Source organism: Apteryx rowi, unplaced genomic scaffold (assembly GCF_003343035.1).
Source record: "Apteryx rowi isolate R43461 unplaced genomic scaffold, aptRow1 scaffold_6, whole genome shotgun sequence".
In the NCBI taxonomy this organism is placed as follows: domain Eukaryota; kingdom Metazoa; phylum Chordata; class Aves; order Apterygiformes; family Apterygidae; genus Apteryx; species Apteryx rowi.
In genome coordinates, this window is record NW_020450871.1 from 3,596,128 (window position 1) to 3,616,612 (window position 20,485).

A 20,485-nucleotide genomic window follows, 5' to 3' on the forward strand; every position below is an offset into this window, starting at 1 on the left:
TTATATTCTGGTAAGCTTGATGCAACTCCCAGTCTTGTCCACAAGCTGGAAAACTGCTTAGACTCCTCAAAATCTGAACCATCTGTTTTTGTCCGTGGTGTACCCTGTTTGTTTTTGCTGGTATGAAATGGAGGAGTATCCATAATTTTAAGATTCTACCTGAATCTGCAGGGATATTGCATGAATATTTGTCTTGTCCTCTTTTTCTTAGTTTTTAAACTTCCGTTCAGAAGTTGGCRCTTTTGAGCAGTTGTGGGCTGTGGTAACTGAGATGCTGTCCAAGTGCTGCTTGCTCTCCCGCAAAGTCCGCATTTGTTTTTTTTGCCTGTCCCACGGCAGCTGGACCCTGCAGAGCATTTGAACCAGTGCTGTTTGGTGCTCTGTGTTCAGTGTCTGGCTGGGAATGCTGATATGGCTTCCTACGAGCATGGGCTCTAACCTGCGCTAGTAGGAAGTCCCAATTAGATACCAACAGCTAAAGTATTAGTCAGCTGGCTATATCCTAACCTAACTGTGCATCACACGTAACAGAGGTGCCAGACTGGCAGATGCTGCTCCRTTTCGGAGCGACGGAGAATAAGATTATTCTAAATGTCAGTCTGTAACAGCAGGCTGACCTGCAAGGCAGTTTGCACTGCTGTATGTAAGGCTGGGAAACAAGGTAGCTTGGAGGCTCAAGTGGTGAGAAGTTCGAAACAACAGCTGGGCTGGGCTGTCCAAGTGTCCAAGTGGAAGTGGATGTTGACTACTGTCTTCCTAGCTGAGAGCTAGTTAACTCTGGGTAAGTCCAGCCATACTCAATACATGCTTATCTAGGTAGTACTTAATCCCGGCGGGCTGTTTGCACTGTGAATCCTGCTGAGTCCTGGCTTTGTCGCTGTGGATCACCATTTTCTAATGACTCAGTATTTCCTGGTGAGCAAAAGGGAAAATACTGAGTGAGCAGGAAGACATAACTGGTTAACAGAAGTTGTCTAACAAAATAGTATCTTTAATGAGTCTCCCCAGTCTCCTTAGCCACAAAGCTGCAGGAATGACCTGTGTAAGCTACTCCTTGATTACCTAGTTTGTCTCTGGTCCTTACAGTTTTGATCTGTGTCTTGCAAGTAATTTCATCCTCAAATCTCTGTGGTTGCTACTAAAATCCCCAGAAGGCAGCTCAGCTCCGAAGGTGGATAGGAAGTTTCATGGAGGGGATACCTGAAAAAAAAAAGGATACAAATGGATGGTGAAAGCCTGCTTTCTCAAGTGCCAGTAATAGCACTTTCTCTTGGTGCTAAAGTGCAAGGTGGTAATTAGACAGACAAATTAACATTCCTCCTGAGAGCACAAAGTCTAAAAAGGCCTCTCCTTGTGAAGTTCCTGTAATTAAAGATGACTTGCTGTAGTTAGATTATTCATTTCTAAGGATGTGATGTGAATGGGTAGTGTTCATCTTTTCAGTCTGGTGATTGGATGCCCACAGGGGTTTTCACTGTGTGTATATGTATTATAACTGGAAGATCTCTGTCAGAAGGCATGAATATGCTCTCTGGGTGGGATTAATGCCTCTGCTTTTGATGTATACCTCTTGTAATCCAGAAAACAGTTTTCAAGRGTAGTATTGCAAGGTAATTTGGAATTAGTCTTGATTTGCTTCATTCTGGCTCTTTATCATGGACTGTCCTAAGGCCTTGCATACAAACAATGTGAAAGCTGTGGCCTCAGTGAAATCCGGTTGTCAACTTTTCAGGAGAAGAGAGAGGGAAATGTGAGTTTTTCTTTTTCTTTTTTTTTTTTTTTCCCCCTCCTGACTTGAATGTCTTGAGTCTTGCTGAAAAATGATAGTGAAGTGTACGTACGCAACTCGCAGTACTCAAAATCGTACTGTTGCATCGCTGTGAGTATGCAGCAGTCCTGGGATGCTGCTGTTCTGTCCCAGGTCGTGCACCTCTTTGAAGGGCTCGCGGAAGTGCGCTGTCTCTCCCCGGTGYGTGTTTGTGTGCGTGCACCCACAACGATGGTGTGAATCTCAGGAGTGCAGTGCTTTCTTGACTTTGCAGATGTGGGTTTCCTGAAACTCATCAGGGTGACTGAGCGGCCGAGGTGCTTTTTAAATGCAATATTGGGGCCATTGAGCAGGAAGAGCAACTTTTTAAATGTGCTGTACCAGCTAGGCAGATCGATTTTTAAGATTCTCATTTAAAATATTAGCACGAAGGAAGGTGGAGGAGAAATAGGGTTAGAGGAAGGGACAGGAGACTAGCAAAAGTATGTTTGAGAGGAAGAATTGAGGATGGGATAGTGTGCAGTATGGAGGAGAGAGGTGCATGTGTGCATTAGGGAGAAACAAGAATAGCAGAAGTGGAGATGGCTTTCTTGTGGAAATGTTGAAAATGTGTTAGAGTATCTTCCAGAGGGTGCTAGGGTGGAAAAACTGTGCCGTTCAGGAATGCTGGTCTAGTATCCACACTGCATGACAGAAATGCAGGCTTCCCCATGGTGTGATTTTTTTTTTTTTTTTTTTTTCCCCCCTCTTGATCATGTGATGGGAGATAGATCTGCTGCATCTTAGCCTATAGAGCCTTCCAGGGTTTGTACAAGAAACCATGTGATTTCCCTGACCTCAAGGACTTATACTGTGGGGTTAAGATGAGTTAATCTATTTTTAGTTTAAAAGAGTGAGTTTAAATAGAAGGAGCCCCTCTGTTTCTCTTTAATCAAATAAAAAGTAGTTAAAAACAAGTGCAAATCCTTAAATCTTCTTTAAACAATAGCAACTTGTACCATCGTAGCGTGTGTAGGCAGGGATTTGAAACAACTGTTAGGTGAAGCCAAATGCAAGCAGAAAGCTAAACAGCAAGTCCTCTCCTCTTTCCCCACGGCCAGCTCCCCGGTTGCCTGCCCTCCAGCTGTGCCCCCTCCGTCGCAGTATGGCTCCAGGCAGCTGCAACCAACACGCGCTGCTGCGCTTCGGGGACAGTTTCCTTCCCCCTAGTGTGACACAAAGGGAAACTCATGAAACCGTAAAGCTTGCTCCTAGGAGAAAGAAGGGCTGTGTAAGTGGTTCTTATTAGCACAGGACACAAATGCAGAATTAAGCTTTGCTGGCCAGTAATGAGAATAATTAATCCTATGTGTAGTTCCCAGGAAACATATGATATTGTGAACTTTGCTCTCTGAATTGAAGGGCTTTAATCATAAATCCTGTTGCTCTAGTATTTTCTTTCAGGCATGATGACTGTGCCAAGGCGGTTAAGGGCAGCTGAAGTGGTCATTAATACGCTGCTGGACGGGAAGCCTGTGAGGATGGCTGCTGCGATGGCTCTGCCCTCGGTATGGCAGAAGTTTCAAGTCAGTTGCCTGTAGCTGGTGGCACTTTGTAAATGGTTCCCTTTAGTAAACGGGGTTGTGTACCTTGCTGCATCTCATTTTTAAGGACASAGCGACTACTGCCACTTCACTCTGAGTGCAGTTTCTGAACCTTTTCCACCGCGCCACTGCTACTGTGCTGGGAATACTGAGAGCCAGCGAGCAGATTTTGGGTGCTTGCCAAGCCTTTGCTGAAAGAATAGGGTTCTAGAAGCTGTAAAAAAGCTGAATAAAAATGAATCGCAAAATGAAGGCGTCAAATCCTCATTTTCAATGTAAAGAACATCCTGGAATTTATTTGGTGTCGACACACCAAACGCAGCTGTTAGACTCTGCTGCTCTGGACAGTGGAATGGTCTGTCTGGATTTGTTTGCTCTGATAAGACAAGGGGAAGTTGAAGGCAGAGCTTTGCAATTACCATGATGGGCTGCTGAGTTGCCATATCCTGAGCATAGCTGTGGATCTCCAATCTCTTTCTGTGTTTTCTTCTAACTAAATCTGCATCCTAGGCATGCAGTATCTGGCTCCAATAATAGCTGCAACCGGGGAGGAATGAAGAGGGCTTTTCTCTCTTTAATTATCAGTTCCATTTGCATTATGGAAATGCTTCTGAGGAATGGTGTTCATGAAGAAAGACTGAATTCTTGTAATAGGACTAAATGTTGTAGCAGTAGCAGGTATGCAACTCTTTTCTGCCTATGATGTAGGGTGGCTGCTTTCCCTGGAAGACTCTTCAGCTGAGGTTTTTATGGGTCAAGCCCTCTATAACTTATGGAGATTTGATTGTTGGAAAAAGCATGAGACCGACACAGATTTTTGTAGCTGCTCTGCTTCCAGTGTGTGATTTTTTTGCTTCTATTTCTTGCATGTGTGAGGAGAAAGTAGAAATACAGCCAGGTTAATTATGTTGTTCTGCTCAATCCTGTTGAAGTGGAGGAGACCAGGGAAGGGGGGATGGACACCCTCTTCCTGCAGGAAAGGAGCTACAGCCGAAATAGTTGTTTGGACTGCATACTGGTGTCTTTGCCAGAACCTGCGAGGGTCTGTTATCTAGACAAAGCCCACTCTGGCCTGCCTGCTTGGGTTCGTTTGCTAGGAGAGAGGCTGGGGTTGAGGGGGAAGGAGTGCTGAATGTCCTTCAGTGACCCTTCCTGTTAAACAAGTTGCTCCGTGTGCTTGTTCTGAAAGCTGTTGTTTGGCTTGCATCCTTCCTTTTCTTGTACCTCCTTCAAACCACCTCTGTAAGGGCAGTGCTATAACCCAGGCAGAAGGTTGTTGTGAAGAAACTAGATGACTTATCCGGAATAACTTTAAGTCTATACAAAAAAACCAAACYTCCCTTTCTTCTGCCACACACACATATCCTTGGTGTCTTGAACCATCCTAGAAAAGACTCTGGGTACTCTGAAGCCAAACATGAGATGTCAATAGGAAATTTGTATCTTGGTAATATTTGTTAGCCCTGAGTTTAGTTGTATGACCTCTTAACAAGTTCTTTCCTCCTCTGTTATTAAGAAAAATGGACTTGGGAAGAGGAACTGTGCCTTCCTGTGGCGATGCCTGAATAGAAGAGTTGTTGCTGACTTGCATGAGATAATCTCCAGGTTATTACTCATTTACAGCGTCTTCCTCATTTAAGTGAGGCTTAAGCTAATATGGTTTACTTCATAATTGGGATGGATTGATATGTGTGGATAGTTAGGGCAAATCAGCTGATAGGTGRTAATTTGCTAAGCAGCTGGAGTTGTGTCTCTGAGCTTGAAATTCACTTGCTTTAAAAATAAATAAACCTTTTGTAAGAAGGCCCAGTAAGTGTTTAAGCCTAGCTTACCAGTACTCTAAATTAGTGCAACACAAACACTTCTAATGGGAAGACAGATGATGTTTGTACATCTTTCAGAGTGGAGGAAAGAGGGCATGGAAAATGGACCTAGAAGAACCACCACAATGGACGAGTACTTGATGCGAGCTCTTTGTGCCCTGTTYTTTGAAAATGTAATGAGTGAATCTAGTCCATGTCCAGAGGAGGTGTGAGACCCCTGGCATAGCAAGGGTAGCTCTTATTGCTCTTGCAGGAGCAATTGGAGGACAATTTGGTGGCTGGATTTCTGATCGCCCCGTGACTAGGTCTGAACTCTCTAACAGTTCTCTAACAGACTTTCATTACTGGACCATGAATGAAACGCACACGTTGAGGAGGGGTGGTGTGTCTTGTTCATCATGTGGATGCTATGCAGAGAATTGATGGCTRCGTGGAAAACCTGGGAGAATGTTTACAGATGAAATTTTTTTAGTGGTTGCTGGGGAGCATAACTACCCCAGCTCCTCTTTGTGGAGATATGCGGTTCCCCTTTCTGTGGAAGGCTCTGAAGAGACTGCGAAGGGTACTGTGGAGGTAAGCAGGGCATGTATCGATAGCTTTCTAGCTTTAACCTTACCTTTTCTTGCTTTTCTGTCTGCAGTGCTGGAATTGCTGTTGGCTTCTATGGGAATGGAGAGACCAGTGATGGCATTCACCGGTTGACGTACTCGCTACGCCATGCAAACCGCACTGTGGCAGGTGTCCAAGACCGGGTAAGCATGAGGGAAGACGTGTTAGCAAATGGGGAGTGTGCGAATGAATAGATTTCCTTAGCACCTCTCTTTTCTTGATTCAGGCTGTGCTTGTATTCTGCCCTTTTTTGTTAGACTCTGATCTTAGAGATGTGCTAAAATTTCCATTAATGGAGTGTTGCTTTCTTCAGCTCTTCTAAAAATATCAAAGCAAACACAGCTTGTTAGATGAAGTCTTCTCTTTGCAATTGTACTTGGTTTAAAAACAGCTTCTGATTAGCACTACTCCACACCCGGAAGTGGAAGGAGGCCAAAGCAGAGAAGTCTCTTAGTAAAATATCTTTTTAGCACAATTGGCTGTTGCTGTGCTACCCCTAAAGACTTTCATGGTCTCATTCTGCATCCCTGATAGCCCTAGGTACTAATCTTTTGGTACAACATTGCCTTTAGTAAATGGCCCTCCACTAGACTTAATTGTAGCCATTTTTATAATCTGTTTTAGGAGTAAGGTGAATGAATCTTGGGGGGGGGGGGGAATTGCATTCCCAGCCCTAGTGGCTGTGTTCTAGGTCTGTGCTGTTTTGTTGGGTTGCCTATCTTGATACAGAAGATGGCTTTTAAACTAAATTAAAGTGAAGATACAGGCAGGCGAGTGAAAGGTGGTAGTTACTGTGCCATAAGAATTCTTGCTTGTCCGAAGAGCCAGTGTAACATACTGCAAAATGTCTGCCTGTGTTTAAGGCTCAGCTGACATACCATGATTGGACTAATTGCAAACAATCAAGTTTATGGATGCTTAGAAGTTGCTTTTGGAAACGTAGCAATCTGAGCCACTTAGGACAGAGGAACAGAAATCTATGAACTGTCCATTGCTTGCTAGTAGGGATGAATCCTTCTTTTTTTTTTTTTTTTTCCCCACTTCTTTTGACTTCCTTTAACAATAAAATTATATTTATTTTTTTAACTGCTGTACTACAGGTACTAGATACCGCATTGGCCCTGAACCAAACAGTCGAACCAAACTTGCTGATCCTGGAGGAGATGTTCACAAAGCAGACAGACTACCTGCATGTTGTCCAGAAACTGCAAGGTCTCTTGGATGATCTGGTTAGGCAAACAACTGAGATCCCTTTTTGGAAGAATGAAGAGCTGTCTCTGGAGGAGCTGGCAATTCAGATCGACCTCTATGACTGGTACAGGTGCGTAGCATATTGTAGTGTAGCAGACCTTGTATTCGTTGTGGCCAGTGTTTTGCAACAATGATGTGAGTGTTCTGGGTGGCTGAGCCAAAGGCTTCTTTCATTACTGCAGGTGCACTTGGCCCACCCAGCTAATTCATTTCTTAGAGCAAAACTGCATTCAGTTTAAATAAACATACATGGCAACAACCTTTTTTACTATGTTCATCACCAGCTGAAGGGAAACTTAGTCTCAATGTACAAAGTCTATGGTTTGTGTTCTCTTGCTTGGAGAAAAACCCCCATGGAGATAGCTACTCTAGTGTCCTAATGTTATATTGTGCATTGCAGTTTGGATGGCCTACTTGTTAACTACATAGAGCAGGATACTGAACTTGCTTCCTTGTGATAACACCCCTCCCTAACATTCCTTTTTATTAAACTTATTCAATAGAAGATTGCATTGAGTGTATTGCACCAGTAAAAATGCTTCAGTTATTTTACATTTGTGGATGGATGTTTTCTAACAAATGTCAAGGAAGCTCAAGAAGTTAAACTCTTTCCCTGATGGTGTCCAGTTTGCATATACCTTTACATTAGAATAAGATCAGTAATCTCTTTTCTGAACAACTGCATATGCTGGTCATGTTGTGTGAATGCTCTTACCTGTCTGGACTCCAGAGCCAGCAAATATTCAGAGCTCTCTGTAGATTAATCATTAGTGATGGCTTTTACTTGAAGAAAGAAAAGGCTGTTTTTCCTATGAGTCACTCTAGCTACTAGATCTGAGCCTTTTATACACCAGTTTTCCTTTTCAGACTATGGTTGGTTTTTTTTATTTGCTGCAGGTGGCTGGGATACCTGGGCCTGCTCCTGTTTCATGTTCTGATATGTTTGCTGGTGCTCTTTGGACTTATAAGAAACTCCAGGGCCATTCTTATGGGGTAAGTCCTGGTCCAGGCATAGTGCCCAAGAAAGGCCAGCAGAATGCAAATGCCTGCTAGTTTAGTCCTCTGGACTGTTGTCAGATGATTTCATGGACTTCTGAGACTGAACAGCTTAAACTTGCTTCTTAATTCAGAGAGACTTTGTAGAACATAGCTCTTTGGTACATCTGATACGTTTTCACAGAAAGGCTCTTGAGCTGTAACACTCAATGGTACTGGTGTCCTTTGCTTTAGCTTCAAAGGCAAGGAACTCATCTGGGTAGAGCCTGCCTTCCTCTGGGTAGCATTGGTAGCCTTAGCTTGCCTGGGAAGCAGTTGGGAGACAGTTACTGTGAATATTTCCCTTAAATTAACAGGCTTTAAAAAACTCCCTTTAATTTTCTGCAGTTGTGAAGAGAGGGGTTAATGGATGATAAGCATTGCATGTGGTTACACAACCTGGTAGCATGCATTTTATGTCACGATCTGCTCTTGTTTACCTTTGGCTGTCACACCTGAGGAGATGTTAAACTGAGAACAAGCAATGGTTTGTACAGATATGAGGAGGAGTCTTGTTGCCATGGTACTGCAATATTAATTCACATCTATTTCTTAAAACGTACCGCAAATGCTGCCATGTTCAGGCCCCATTACAAGAAAAATTATTCCTCTCCCTGTTTTGTAGCTTGGTTTAGCTTGGCATATTTGGCAAAGACCACCTGTATCATAAACATCGCAACTGACATGGCCAAGAGTTTATCCTGGTATATGGTGATGCCGTTAATAATTGGAATGTATATTCAGACTTGTTATTTGCCAGATGACTTCATACCTGGCAGGTTATAAAGACAAAAGTCCAAGTGTATGCACAGATGGTAAGCCCAGAGTTTAAATTAGAAGCTCATTCCCTGTTAGTCAGAGGTTCAAATTAAGGCATTCCCCAAAGGAAGCACATGGAATAAAGAACCAAGTGTATCACAGCCAAGCAAGATGGTGAAATGCCAGTTTTAGATCTTGTAGCCAAGCAGTTGGTTACTGACCCAGTCATCTTCATTTAAAGTAAAACAACAACTGTGTCGTATTGAGCTGATTACCATGCTCAGCTGAAGGCACCAAGCTGTGATGTCCTTATGTCACAAAACCACAGAACCTTGCTGGTCCATGACTGATAATTTCTTCATCCATTCGGAAAAAGCTTAGTAAAGTCTTTAGCCATCGTATTCCAGAGCGCTACACAGAGCTTAGTTTGAACTTCCATGAATTCTGCAAGACAAACCACAGATCCATTCACAGAATAGAGACTCCTCAGAGTTAAAATAAGTTGATAAACTGAGGGATAGATCTTTTTTTTTTTTTTTTTTTAATGTGGACCCATAGAGCTCTAGTCTGCAAGAAGACATAAATGTAGTGGAAGACATGTGTAGACATGTCCCTTCCTCCTGAGGTGCTTGCAGTAGGTTTGAATTAAGAATATCTCAGTTATAAATAGGTTTTTATTTTGTTTTCTTTGGGGGGTTGGGAGGGACGAGAAACCTGCTTATGTTTCAAAGCCTGAAGTGAAAAGCATCCGTGGTAGAGCAACCCTCTACTCTGAGGATAGGAATGCATACAATGATATTACTTATTAGTCTGTATTCCCATACCTGAAGGATTTGAGGAGCGCTTTTGCCTAAATATCTCCAGCACTCATGCTGATGCCAAAGGTGAAGAGCTAATGAGCTGGCTGGGGAAGTGCAAAGGCCTTTCCCACTGGTGCGTGCTGGCTGAATGTCACAGAGACCTCTGCTCTGTTGTCTGTGCCTTGTGTGACTGTCTTGGCTTAATAGCAGACATTTCCCACTATTTCTGCCAGTAATGAGGTCCAGCTGTCGGAATGAAGTTTTAAGTGCGTGCAGAGAAAAAAAAATGTGCCTTTTAGAGATGCACTCGCATGGCTGTAGTAGATATGTAAACTGTTGCTCTGAACTGTTTGCCTATGGATGCCTGTGTCTCTCCCTGGGCTACGTGGGGTGCTTAGGTGCTGTTCAGATACCTGCAGCTTGGAAATGAACTCAGGTGTCCTAATACAGACTATTTTCTCCCACCTTCTGTAGCCATGCAGTGCTTACACCCTGACAACTTCATTTATCCTAGAAACATTAGGTATTTGCCCAGTTTTGGATCAGTATGGTTTTGTTTTGATATGGGATATTTTTCTTTGAATGACATTGGACTTAAAAGATAAAGACCAGAATAAGACTAGTAGAAGTGACAGAACTGTAGTAAACCCTCTGCCAGTCTGCCTTCCCTAGAGCCACCCCTGTGTCTTTGCACCTTTGGCTTCTTTCTGATGCTCTGCTAGAAGCAGACTTTCCTTCCACCCTCTTCTTCCTCCCACTACCACTGCAATGCCAGATAATGTGGGAACCAATAACTGGGCATAAGCTTTTCTAGTTGCTGCTGTCCATGGCACATAAAGCAGGATGGTTTATCTGAAGATACCGTGGTTGATAATTTCTTGGGTTTGGTGATCACTTTGGACTACAAATAATAAATTTTGTCAAAGCATCTGGATACTTGAATTAGAGCCTCTACATCTGCCATCTGTTTTCTACAGGGTGTGCTTGCTTGGGGTGTTTGCCCTGATTGTCAGCTGGGGATCCTTGGGTCTGGAGTTGGCTGTTGCTGTGGTAAGTGGCTCTGATCCAAATCCAACTCACCCTTTGCTGCAAGTTTATCACACACAGGAATAAGCTACTGATGCATGTTATGCTGTGCTTGTTTTATAGTGTCTTGTTCTAAGTAGCTGTCTTGATAAGTTGCATCCAGGAAATGTTCAGAGCTCTTCCTCTGTAGCATGGTTTGCTAGCTAGTATTCCAGCACTGCTGTGGCTGTGTAAAGCAGTGCTAGTGGGATGATGATGAGAGACTTTAGCCTCTGAAATGCCCCTAGAGTAGAGGGTTCCCTGATGTTAACCTGGCTCAACTGCTCTTTGATAATGGTGTTCTTTGATATTCCTTTTCCCTTTTGTCTTGCATCTACCTAGGGCTCCAGTGACTTCTGCATTAACCCTGATGCCTATGTCTCCAAAGTGGTTGAAGATAATGGAGTGCTTAGTACTGGTAAGTGCTGCCTTGGGACTGGCTTAGGCATGCGGTAGTGTGGCCCCAGCCAGCACGTAGGAGTGTGGCAGTGGCTGAGAATTCGAGGCTGTGTTTGGAACCCAGAAACTTGGGTACACTGGGAAAAGCAGATGTGTGCGGAGCTCTGGAAAGCCTTCTTCCCAGGAAAGTTCTTTCCAAAGAAGCATTTCTACCACAGTCAGAAATACATACGTGTATGTTTTGTCAAAGAGCTTTCTGAGTCTGTCTTCTGTCTTGCCCTCAGGTGGAAATAACTGATAAGATGGAACAACAGAAATCCCTGGATTATTTTTCTTTAAATGTAGCATCCTTGATCTTGTTACTGCTCTCTACATGACAAAATTGTGGCAATAGCAGTGTGCCGTTTGAGTTGTCTTTTTTAAAACATTCTCTTGGGTCTATATTCCTGGAATCTAATATATTTATTCTTATATCTGTTACCATATATATATATATATTTCCCCTATGGTGGCTATAAATAGGAGTATTTTTAAAATTAATTTGAAGGGTAAGTGAACTGAAACAGCAGCAGAGAGAAGTATGGCTTTCCTTTTCTATTATAAATGCAGTATTTTGACTCCTTTGCTTACCCTTTTCCATTTAAAGCAATGCGCCTTCATCACAGTGGCATCCAACTGAAGCACTGATGGATTTGAGATTTGTCATTCCTAATTTAGACTGAAGTGATTGGTGAGATGAGGGGTGCCTCCAGTTTGGCCCTCAGGGGGCAAAACCGGTATTCGGAACTGTCTCAGTAATAGAAATGTGGCTAGGCATTTGCCCACTGGCAGAGATAACTGTAAGTGCTAAAAAGGAAAGGTGTTTTTTTTCTTTTCTTTCTTTTTTTTCTTCTCTGCTTTGCTGACAAAGTAAACTTTTTTTCCCCCTACTCTCTCTCCCCTGATTGAAATTCCCTCTCTAGTTCTGTGTATGATAAAAAACACATAAGCAATGGTACTGGTTTGTAAAAGTAGCCATTTATGTTTCTCTGGTTCTTATTTGCCGCAATCTGAGAATCTTTGCCTTACATTCAGAAGATACAGTGCATTGCCTGCACATAGCCAAATGCTGCCTCTTACTGTGTAATTGATAGGGAATTAGGTATGTAGCTAAGGCTGATGATGCAGGGATTGGAAGCAATAAGAAATGTTCATGTCTGGAGGCAGAATGTCATATAAGAGGGTGCATACGGGTTGATATTACCAACCTACAGCTTATTCTTGGAATGCCTTATTTGTCGATTTCTTGGGAAGGAGAGAGGAGAGTCAGGCAGCTCAATACGGAGAGGTCTTTGTAGCAAAGAAATGCAATAAGGGAAGACTATCAGTATTTAACACTGCACAAGATGAGAATCCTCTCATGGTTGTGAAGATGACTAAGATGTGACTTCAGGTACCAGCTAGTCTTGTTGGAGGCAGCGAACAGGCCAGGGAGGCCAAGGGGAAACACCTGCTTCATGCTACTGCCAGCTGTGTGCTGTAATAACTTGATAGCCCTAGTCAACTCTGGAGCATGTTTGATAACAACTAGGTTGACCCTGAGAAACTGGAAAAAACACCCTTTTATATAACTTCCCTGTTTCATTTGCCTTGACTGCTTGGCTCCTGCAGTTTTTTCCACAATTAGTATTGCTTGGTAGGAGGCTAGTGGTGACCGTAGGCCTGACATTCCTCTCCTTTCTCCTGCTTCCCCCAGCAGGGATGGTCAGCTCCTCTTAGTGAGTTAAGACTCTGTTCTGGCAACACTGCCAGCTATAGCAGTTGTTGAGGCTCCGGAAATGACAGTGAATGGGTCAAAGTGAAACGCTGAAGAGGAGGAAGAGCAGGTGTCACAGGCTTGAGCTAGAAGGGTGGCCTCCTCCATGGGCTGCTGGTGTATCAGCTCCATGCTGTTAGGCGGCCATTTAGCTTTCGTGAGTACCTTCCCTTTTTTTTTTTTTTTTAAAGGAAATCAAACTAATATCTGAGCCTGCTGTCATATGAGGCAGCTGGCTGGGAGGTGGTCAAATGTTCTGTGTTCCCCTGTGGATTTTCACTACTGTGTCATAGTTTATGGTCAGGAAGCTACGGAAATGGCTCTTGGTCCCTATTGCTGGAAGTGTCTGTGCACCTGAGCAGGAAGGAAAATCATGACGTGAGGACTTCAGTGTGGAATTGTTCAATGACACTTGAATCCCAATAATGGCTCCTTGAAAGCATCCTTGAAAGCCTGAAATAAGTGCTGGTATCCCTTAATATGCTTGGCTGTAAATTGCAGCAGCTGCTTTGTGATCAGCTGAGCCATCTATACAACAAGAGCGACAGTCTTGTGAGAGGCAAGGCAGAGAGCTGAGAGCAAGAGCCATTACTGTCCTCCCAAAGGAAGCTGTCCTATTTCAAGGTCTCCAGTTCTGGTGCACGGACTCCTCACATTTTGTTTTGCTGCCTCTGCTCTTTGGGTGTTGCCCTTGAACATAAATGGCAGTGTAGATAAATGAGACAAACACTTTAAAATTGCTCCAGCTAGTTTCACCAAAGTGCATCAGACCATGGACTTTTCATTTTGGGAAAGAGATGACTAAGAGAGGATCCAATCTATAAAATCATGAGTGGCAAGGAGAAAGGTGGATAGGAATTGGTAGTTACTGTCTTAGGAAACAAAAGCAGAGAAAGGGGACATCAAATAAAGCTGGYTCAACCCAGAGGAGATGGTGCTCTTTCCAGCAGGTAGCTGAGCTCTGAAACTCCTTGTCCAAGACTATGGTGGATTCTGAAAGTTTTTGTGGGGGTTGAAGGGGAGGCTCAAAGTCAATGGAAGAAGAATTGGGAATTATATAGATAGACAGCACATTTACCTTGGGAATCTCTTGAGCTAAAAATATGGTGGGGAGAGCACTCGCCTGTTTTTAGTCTTCCCTAGGTGTCTGCTTTTGACCAGTGCTAGGGTATGGGATACAGGGCTAGATGCTGTCTTTCATTCTTACTTGTTGCAACAGCTCTTATGTCCTTAATCTTAAACATAAAGCAACCAGAGGTTTCAGTGCTGGTTCAGCTTTTCCCATCAGTCAGTATTTTGTTACTGTTTTTAAATACATTGCGTTATAATATTTCCAGCCCTACACTCTGGCATTCAGACTAGGACTGAGTGATCCAGGTTTGCATATCTGCACTGTGTTTTTTGTTTATTTGTTTATTTTTATTTTTTGCTTTTTACAGTAAATTTCCCAGAAAAATAACAGCATATTTTCCTTGGATACTGGGCAACAAATATATTAATATTCCTTTTTTGTGTATTAATTGCTGTTTACAAATCTAAATAGAACTAATGGAGCTGAGAATAATCCAATTAAGTGCATCATTGTTATTGCCATGTTTTTAGCTGGAGAGATGTCCTTTTTTTGTAGATAAAAATGTGCTGCATTAAAAAAAAAAAAGGAGGGAGTGGGAAGGAGGAGGCAGAAAGCCTTAATGCAGATTTCCTGGAGAAGGAGTGACTTAAATCATTTTCCAGAAGAGGCTGATATGTGTGTCTAACTCGCCCAGTATTCATTAATTGAGATAAAGCCAATGGAGTTGAACAGTGACTGTATAATCAGCTCCTGCTGCTAGTAAAAAGGCTTGGTGCAGCCAAGATGTTTATTTTCAAAGCAGGAGGCCATCTTCAAGTCTCATTCTTTTGCATTGATATTATGTTATTATCAAATGACTTATTGAATAAAATTAAACAAAAAGGCGCAATCTGTCTAAACATCAGGAAGAGCTTTCTCCAGATTCTCTTACTGGAAGTCTGCACTGCGAACAGACATGAGGTTCATCTGAAGGGAACTGCAAACCTCAGGGGATGGATAATGGAGCCCTTTACCTCCAATCCAGCCAAGTTTGTCAGGCTGGATGCTGCGCTTAGCTCCTCAGATAAAGCAGCAAGTGTTCTTGTCGCTCCCGGCCTCCTGGCTGGCCTCTTGCCGATTCCTTCTCATCTTCGCAGCCCAGAGGGGAATAAACCTGAGGACCGATGCCCTCGCTTTCCTCTCCAGAAGTAAGGTCAGGATGAAACTCCCTCCAGGGAGTGTGCTGTCTGCGCTGTTACTGCACAGGCTGAATGGGCACCACCGGAAAGAGCTTCTCCAAGGAAGCGCTCTCAAGAGTGCTGCTGAGCTGACGCTGGCATTCAGAAGCTGCGTTTCCCCGTGTGGTTTTGTTGAACTGCTGATTAGCAGAAAGCTTTGGCCGGATAACACTCGGGCTGGCTAGTAGCTSTATGCTGAAAGCTCGTGATGACTGGCCTCATTTCACCAGTACAAGAGTGACATATGTGAGAGAAGTACAAACGGCATGCAGATRCTGCCCTTTCTGCCCGACTGTCACTTCAGGAAAACAAGGCTCCTAGTGGAGAATGTTATGTCAGTGTTACCTGGGCAAGAAAAATAAGCTGGCCCAGAGTCTCCCTCCTTTCACACCACAGGTGATACACTTCAACTTTCTCCAGTAGCTGAACCCAGGGAGGCAGTCGCTTCTGGGTGTAATGTGGGAAATGGAAGCCGCTTAGCGCCCCGGTAGAGATGAAGAATGGCTGGGAAAAGCTGTCCAAGGTGTGGGGATTTTTTTTTTCTTTTTTTTTAAACTAGGATCTTTTTTGTAAATCGTTTTTGTGCTTGCTCTTTACCCTACAGACCTCCTTGCTGCCTTTTGGCACGTGTAATGCCGTTTTTGCGTTCTGCTGAGCTTTATGAAACGAATAGTAAGTCTCCATGGTTGCAGAAGCAATAAGTGGATTCTAGCAGCTGAAGCTAGCTTGGGTAGGCTGTTCTACTTTSCTTTCTAGGAAATACAGACTTTGCAAAAATAAAGCTTTTTGGGTGGTTCCGCTCCTTGCCTTCTGCTTGCCCACTGCCTGTGCGCTGGGAGAGTGGGTCAGGACTGCTGCTTGCACCAGCAGGCACAGGCAGCTGCGGCTGTGACCCTACCCAGCCCCTCTCCTGCGGACTGCATCTCCCACAGGCCAGTTTCGGAAATTAGATTYGGCCTTCAGGAATTTTCCTTAAGAGGAAAATGCATCAGAAGAGTAATTCTAGAGAGTGGCTAGAGTGTTCAAATGAGGGTTAGTACAGCTGTTTTCTGGACAGAAATGTGAGATTTTCAAAGGGCTGTCACAGGACAGCCCTTTGCCAGACTTAAAACCAGCCAGGGTTACAGTGCCTGCTGCTCTCTTCTTTTTCCCCACCTCGTGGTATGGAGGCTGGGGTCACGCTTCACTAACTTACAGGCTTTGTGGCACAGGTGAACTTTAAGACAGCTTCACTGCCTGTTGCAGTATTAGTTTTAAATCGTCACAGCCATCCGCACACTGTTCAGCACAGGGTAAAGCTAATCCTCCTGGCTTTGCCATTTTAGAAAGCACATTTTMTGTATGGAGTGTGTCACTTGTCAGCTGTAGTGCCACTGCTCCCGCAGTCCAACTGTGCTGATGTTACCTTCCCAGAGAGTGGAGCAAGGGAAACACTTACTTCACTGTACTGCTTTTTACTTCACTTGTAACCAGGYGCTCTTTGATACTGGGCCCACAAGCTGTAAAATGTGGTGATATTGGGAGCTCTCATCTGTAGCCTGCCCACCAGGAATGACCCAGAAGGCCCTGAAAAGAAGTTTCTGAAGCCATATGTTAGCAGTATATCATGCAACTTAATGCACTATAAAGGTGATGTACCTTAATACTACTGTGGGAGCCTATGAGAAATTTTTAGTGACCCATTGGTTTAAAATAAAAACATGACAACACCAGACCCCCTTTAGGTCACTGTGTGTGATGCTGCAGAGTGCTGTTACTATGCTCTTCTCTCGATGCAGGGGCTCTTTAACCCATTTTTCCATAGCCATTTTGCGTGATTCATGGGCCTGGGAGGAACAGTCCTTTCCTTGGCTCGGTAACTGTGCACAGTAGTTTGTGTGGTCTGCTCAAAGCGAGGCCCACAAAGCAGTTTTTGCTGCTCTCCTACATGCCCAGATTTTGCTAATTGCTGTTTAGAGGCTTGGCTGAGGGGGAGACATAAGTCATCCTGGAGAAAGATTCGGTGGGGGGGAGATGGAGCAGCTGGCAGAAGCTGCCCCAAAGTAGGCTAATGAATTATAAATAACAGCTGTCAGGTAGCATTGGCAGCGTGCAGGAGCTGACAGTCTGTGTTGCACCACTTGGTCTCCAGTGTGTAGGCTTGCTGAAAGGTGCATGCAGTATTTATGGGAAGTGCGGCAGAATCGGAATACAGTCAGCTCTGCTTTCTTAACAATCCCACTTGCTTGTGATTGTACATTTCCCTGATTTCTGAGTTGGGGCTGCTTAGAATACCTTTGTAACCTGGACCGTGCGTTCCTGAAAGTCACAGAGAGAAGATTACAAAGAATGGAAAAAGGTGTTAGTGGGGGGGGGGCGGCAAGGCATAGCATATGTATGTTTTGGGGCCTTTGTTGTCTCTACTGAGTGAACTTCACCCTTTATAGAAGAGTGTCAGCTTAGCAAAATTAATATGAAAGGGAACTGTAAATGTTTGAGAATGAATCTGAAGGTATTGGGACGACGAAGCCTTTCACAGAACTCTCTCCCTCTACAGCCTCACTGAGAACGACAGGGGAAAGTCTTGATATTTTGAATTTGCGTGTGCTGACTTCCTCCATTCAGCAGGTGTAGGATTACAGAGGGCTCATGAGGGCTCCAGACTGATTTCATACCCCCTGAGTGCGGAGAAGTGGAAGTATGTTTTCAAGCCTGGGAACAGGTGATGCTGCGAGCAGAACAGTTTCACTGTCTTGCTTATCTGGAAGCAGCTGGGGATGCAGCTTTTACAACCAGGTCTTCTGTGTACTGTGATTACTGATAGAACTGCTAAGTATTAAGGCTCTTGGGATATTATAAGCAAATGATCTGAGGTCCCTTGAACAGGATAACGTGTTGCTAGTACCCTAATGTATGGTAAGAGCTTTCATCCCTGATCAATGCAGGAAATACCCTTTTTTTGCCTAAGTCAAAAGAAAGATGCAAAATAAATTACACACACTCTTATAATTAGTCTAATTCAAGCCTTCCAGTTAAAGTCTTAATTACATGCAAGTGACGTCAGACAAAAAGCAGACTTACTCGTTCGTCCCTAATATTCTTCAGAAGAACAAGAATCTGTTCTACTTTTCATTTCCTTCCCCCAGCAGATTCCATGTTGTTGTTTGCTTTCAAAGTGATACCATTTTTAGGAAATTATCTTACTGAAAGCTATGACTTTTTTGAGTTAAGAATAATTCCTTATGTTCTTCTACAGAACACTGCCTAAAACCAGTCTCTCTTTTGAGTGTAATTTTGAGTGTAATTTGAGAATAAACTCGGGTTGTGAAGTTTTTTTTAACCTGTGATCTTGTCTATTTAGGGAGCAGTACATTCAGCACTGTGTAGTGGGAGGATAGGGGTGTGCATTTGCACCTCCTTTGGCCCAATGGTGTGCTTCCGCAGGTGTTTTTGATAGCAGCCTGTATCTACATCACTGTAAAAGGTTCATGCCACTGCCTCTCCTGTGCTAGTATTTTATGGCTGTGTAGTGAGCTAGGTGGGGAACTGAACTGGCTCAAAGTTAAGATGTCTCTTTGCTGGGTACCCCAGGCAGCAGTGGGTACCTCTGGTTGCTTACAGAGACCATAGAATGATATTCTAACACTCAGAAGTTGCAGAGATTAAATCTCCAGTTGGACTTCTCCCAGCATAAGATCTTGTCTCATTGTTATACTGTGGATAGTGTTGGCTTCTAAAGACAGCTTTTTTTTTTTTTTTTTTTGATGACTCGCCTAACTGTGTAAGTGGGAAAAGTAGCATTCATTTCACTATTTAAAAAAAGAAAAAGAAAAAAAAACAACCTTTCTTTTATCCCCAAAGGTAGCTTGCGTCCCTTTTTCTAATGTGAACCATGCTCTGTAATCCTACATGGAGAGAGGGAAATGATTCCATTTATATTGCATTCTCATTTTGTGTATTGCTTTCAAAACTTAACACCTCCCTTGTGGCAACCATAAGAAGGTGCAAAGCTGGAACAACATACCTGGCATGACTTTCTTTTCTTTTGTTTTGGTAGAAACTCTCCGCTATTACATTACCTGCAGTGCTGGATACCCCAACCCCTTCCAGCAGGTGAGTGCAAGTGTCCCGGCTCCCCCCACCCTCTCCTGCATCCAGCTTCACGAAGGGGATAGGTTAAACACTTAATGCCACCGCACAGCAAGCTACAAGGTATTAACTTCAGGGAGTGCTCCCTGTGTTGGTAAAGGTTTGGTAGCTACTTTTGAGCTGTGCAAAAGGTGGCACTGTGATTCAGCGAGCAGGGTTTTTTCCGCTTTTGACTGCCTGCATAGCTTTGGTTGAGGATGTGCTCCAAGAGGGGCCTGTGTGTGATGTGGTGAGGATGATGGCTTTTTTCATGGTATCTCCTGTTTACATGGCACTCTTCTAAGAGCAGAGAGACATGGAGCCAGCACACCCACAATTAAAGCCAGGGTGGGAAACTACATACTGCCTGCTTTGAATCTCTTGCAAGTTCTTTTGGGTTAAACAGTGGCAACATTCCACTCCCCAAGTGCAGCCACCTCTGTGGGGGAGGGAGTGATTCTCACATACGCCTCTTAAATCCCTTGGATGTTTAAGGTTTTGTATCCTGAAGTGTAAATGTGAGTCATGTTATTCTTCTGTGTGGGGGCTGAGGAACAGCACCTGGGCCCATCCCAAACCTTTTGCCATGTGTATCAGAGGCCAGAATGAACCCACACCACCCACCGTTCGGTAGACACGAGCTGCTTCATAATTTATATTTAGGGGTTTTTTTTGAATCATGTCGTCTTCTCTTTTAAAGGATGGGGGGAAAACACTTCAATCTGTGGTATGAGGCACCGTTGTCATCAGCTGCATTTCTGGTTGTTCAGTATACAGTCTGGCATGCTATTGCATATGAAATTCCCATGGATGCTTTAGTGGGATGTGAGGACTGCACCCTCATATAAACAACTTTAACTCCTTCTCATATACTTGGTTTGGTAGAAAAATCCAACTGTGCTCTGTGGTGGGAACATGAATACTTTGCATCTCTTCTTTCACTTCCACTCTGTCCCGGAACCCTTGAACTGGCCCCAGCTCTTTTTTGCCTCTTTTTTTTCCTCTCTCTTTTCTGTCTGTACTTTTCCCGGCTGGTTAAAGTCAAACCTAATTGTGTTGGAACTGAACATCTGGCTCATGTCAGTTTGTCTCCAGAGTTGAGACATCCTCGGTTGTACCATTCATACAGATGATGCTTCAATATTTGGGAGCAAGATTTAAGTCTTATTTCCCAGGAATTCTGTTGGTGCATGTGGCCTGCA

General features: G+C 43.7%; 1 protein-coding gene across 1 annotated transcript in view; it reads left to right on the forward strand.

Annotated features, from left to right (window-relative positions):
* TTYH3 (tweety family member 3) overlaps window positions 1–20,485 on the forward strand; it is an 82,650-nt gene that overhangs the window by 44,392 nt on the left and 17,773 nt on the right. The window contains exons 3-8 of the mRNA XM_026083103.1: window positions 5,815–5,926; window positions 6,884–7,104; window positions 7,932–8,027; window positions 10,606–10,678; window positions 11,036–11,111; window positions 19,213–19,268. Coding sequence (XP_025938888.1) covers window positions 5,815–5,926; window positions 6,884–7,104; window positions 7,932–8,027; window positions 10,606–10,678; window positions 11,036–11,111; window positions 19,213–19,268 — 634 coding nt within the window. The remainder of the gene's footprint in view (window positions 1–5,814; window positions 5,927–6,883; window positions 7,105–7,931; window positions 8,028–10,605; window positions 10,679–11,035; window positions 11,112–19,212; window positions 19,269–20,485) is intronic.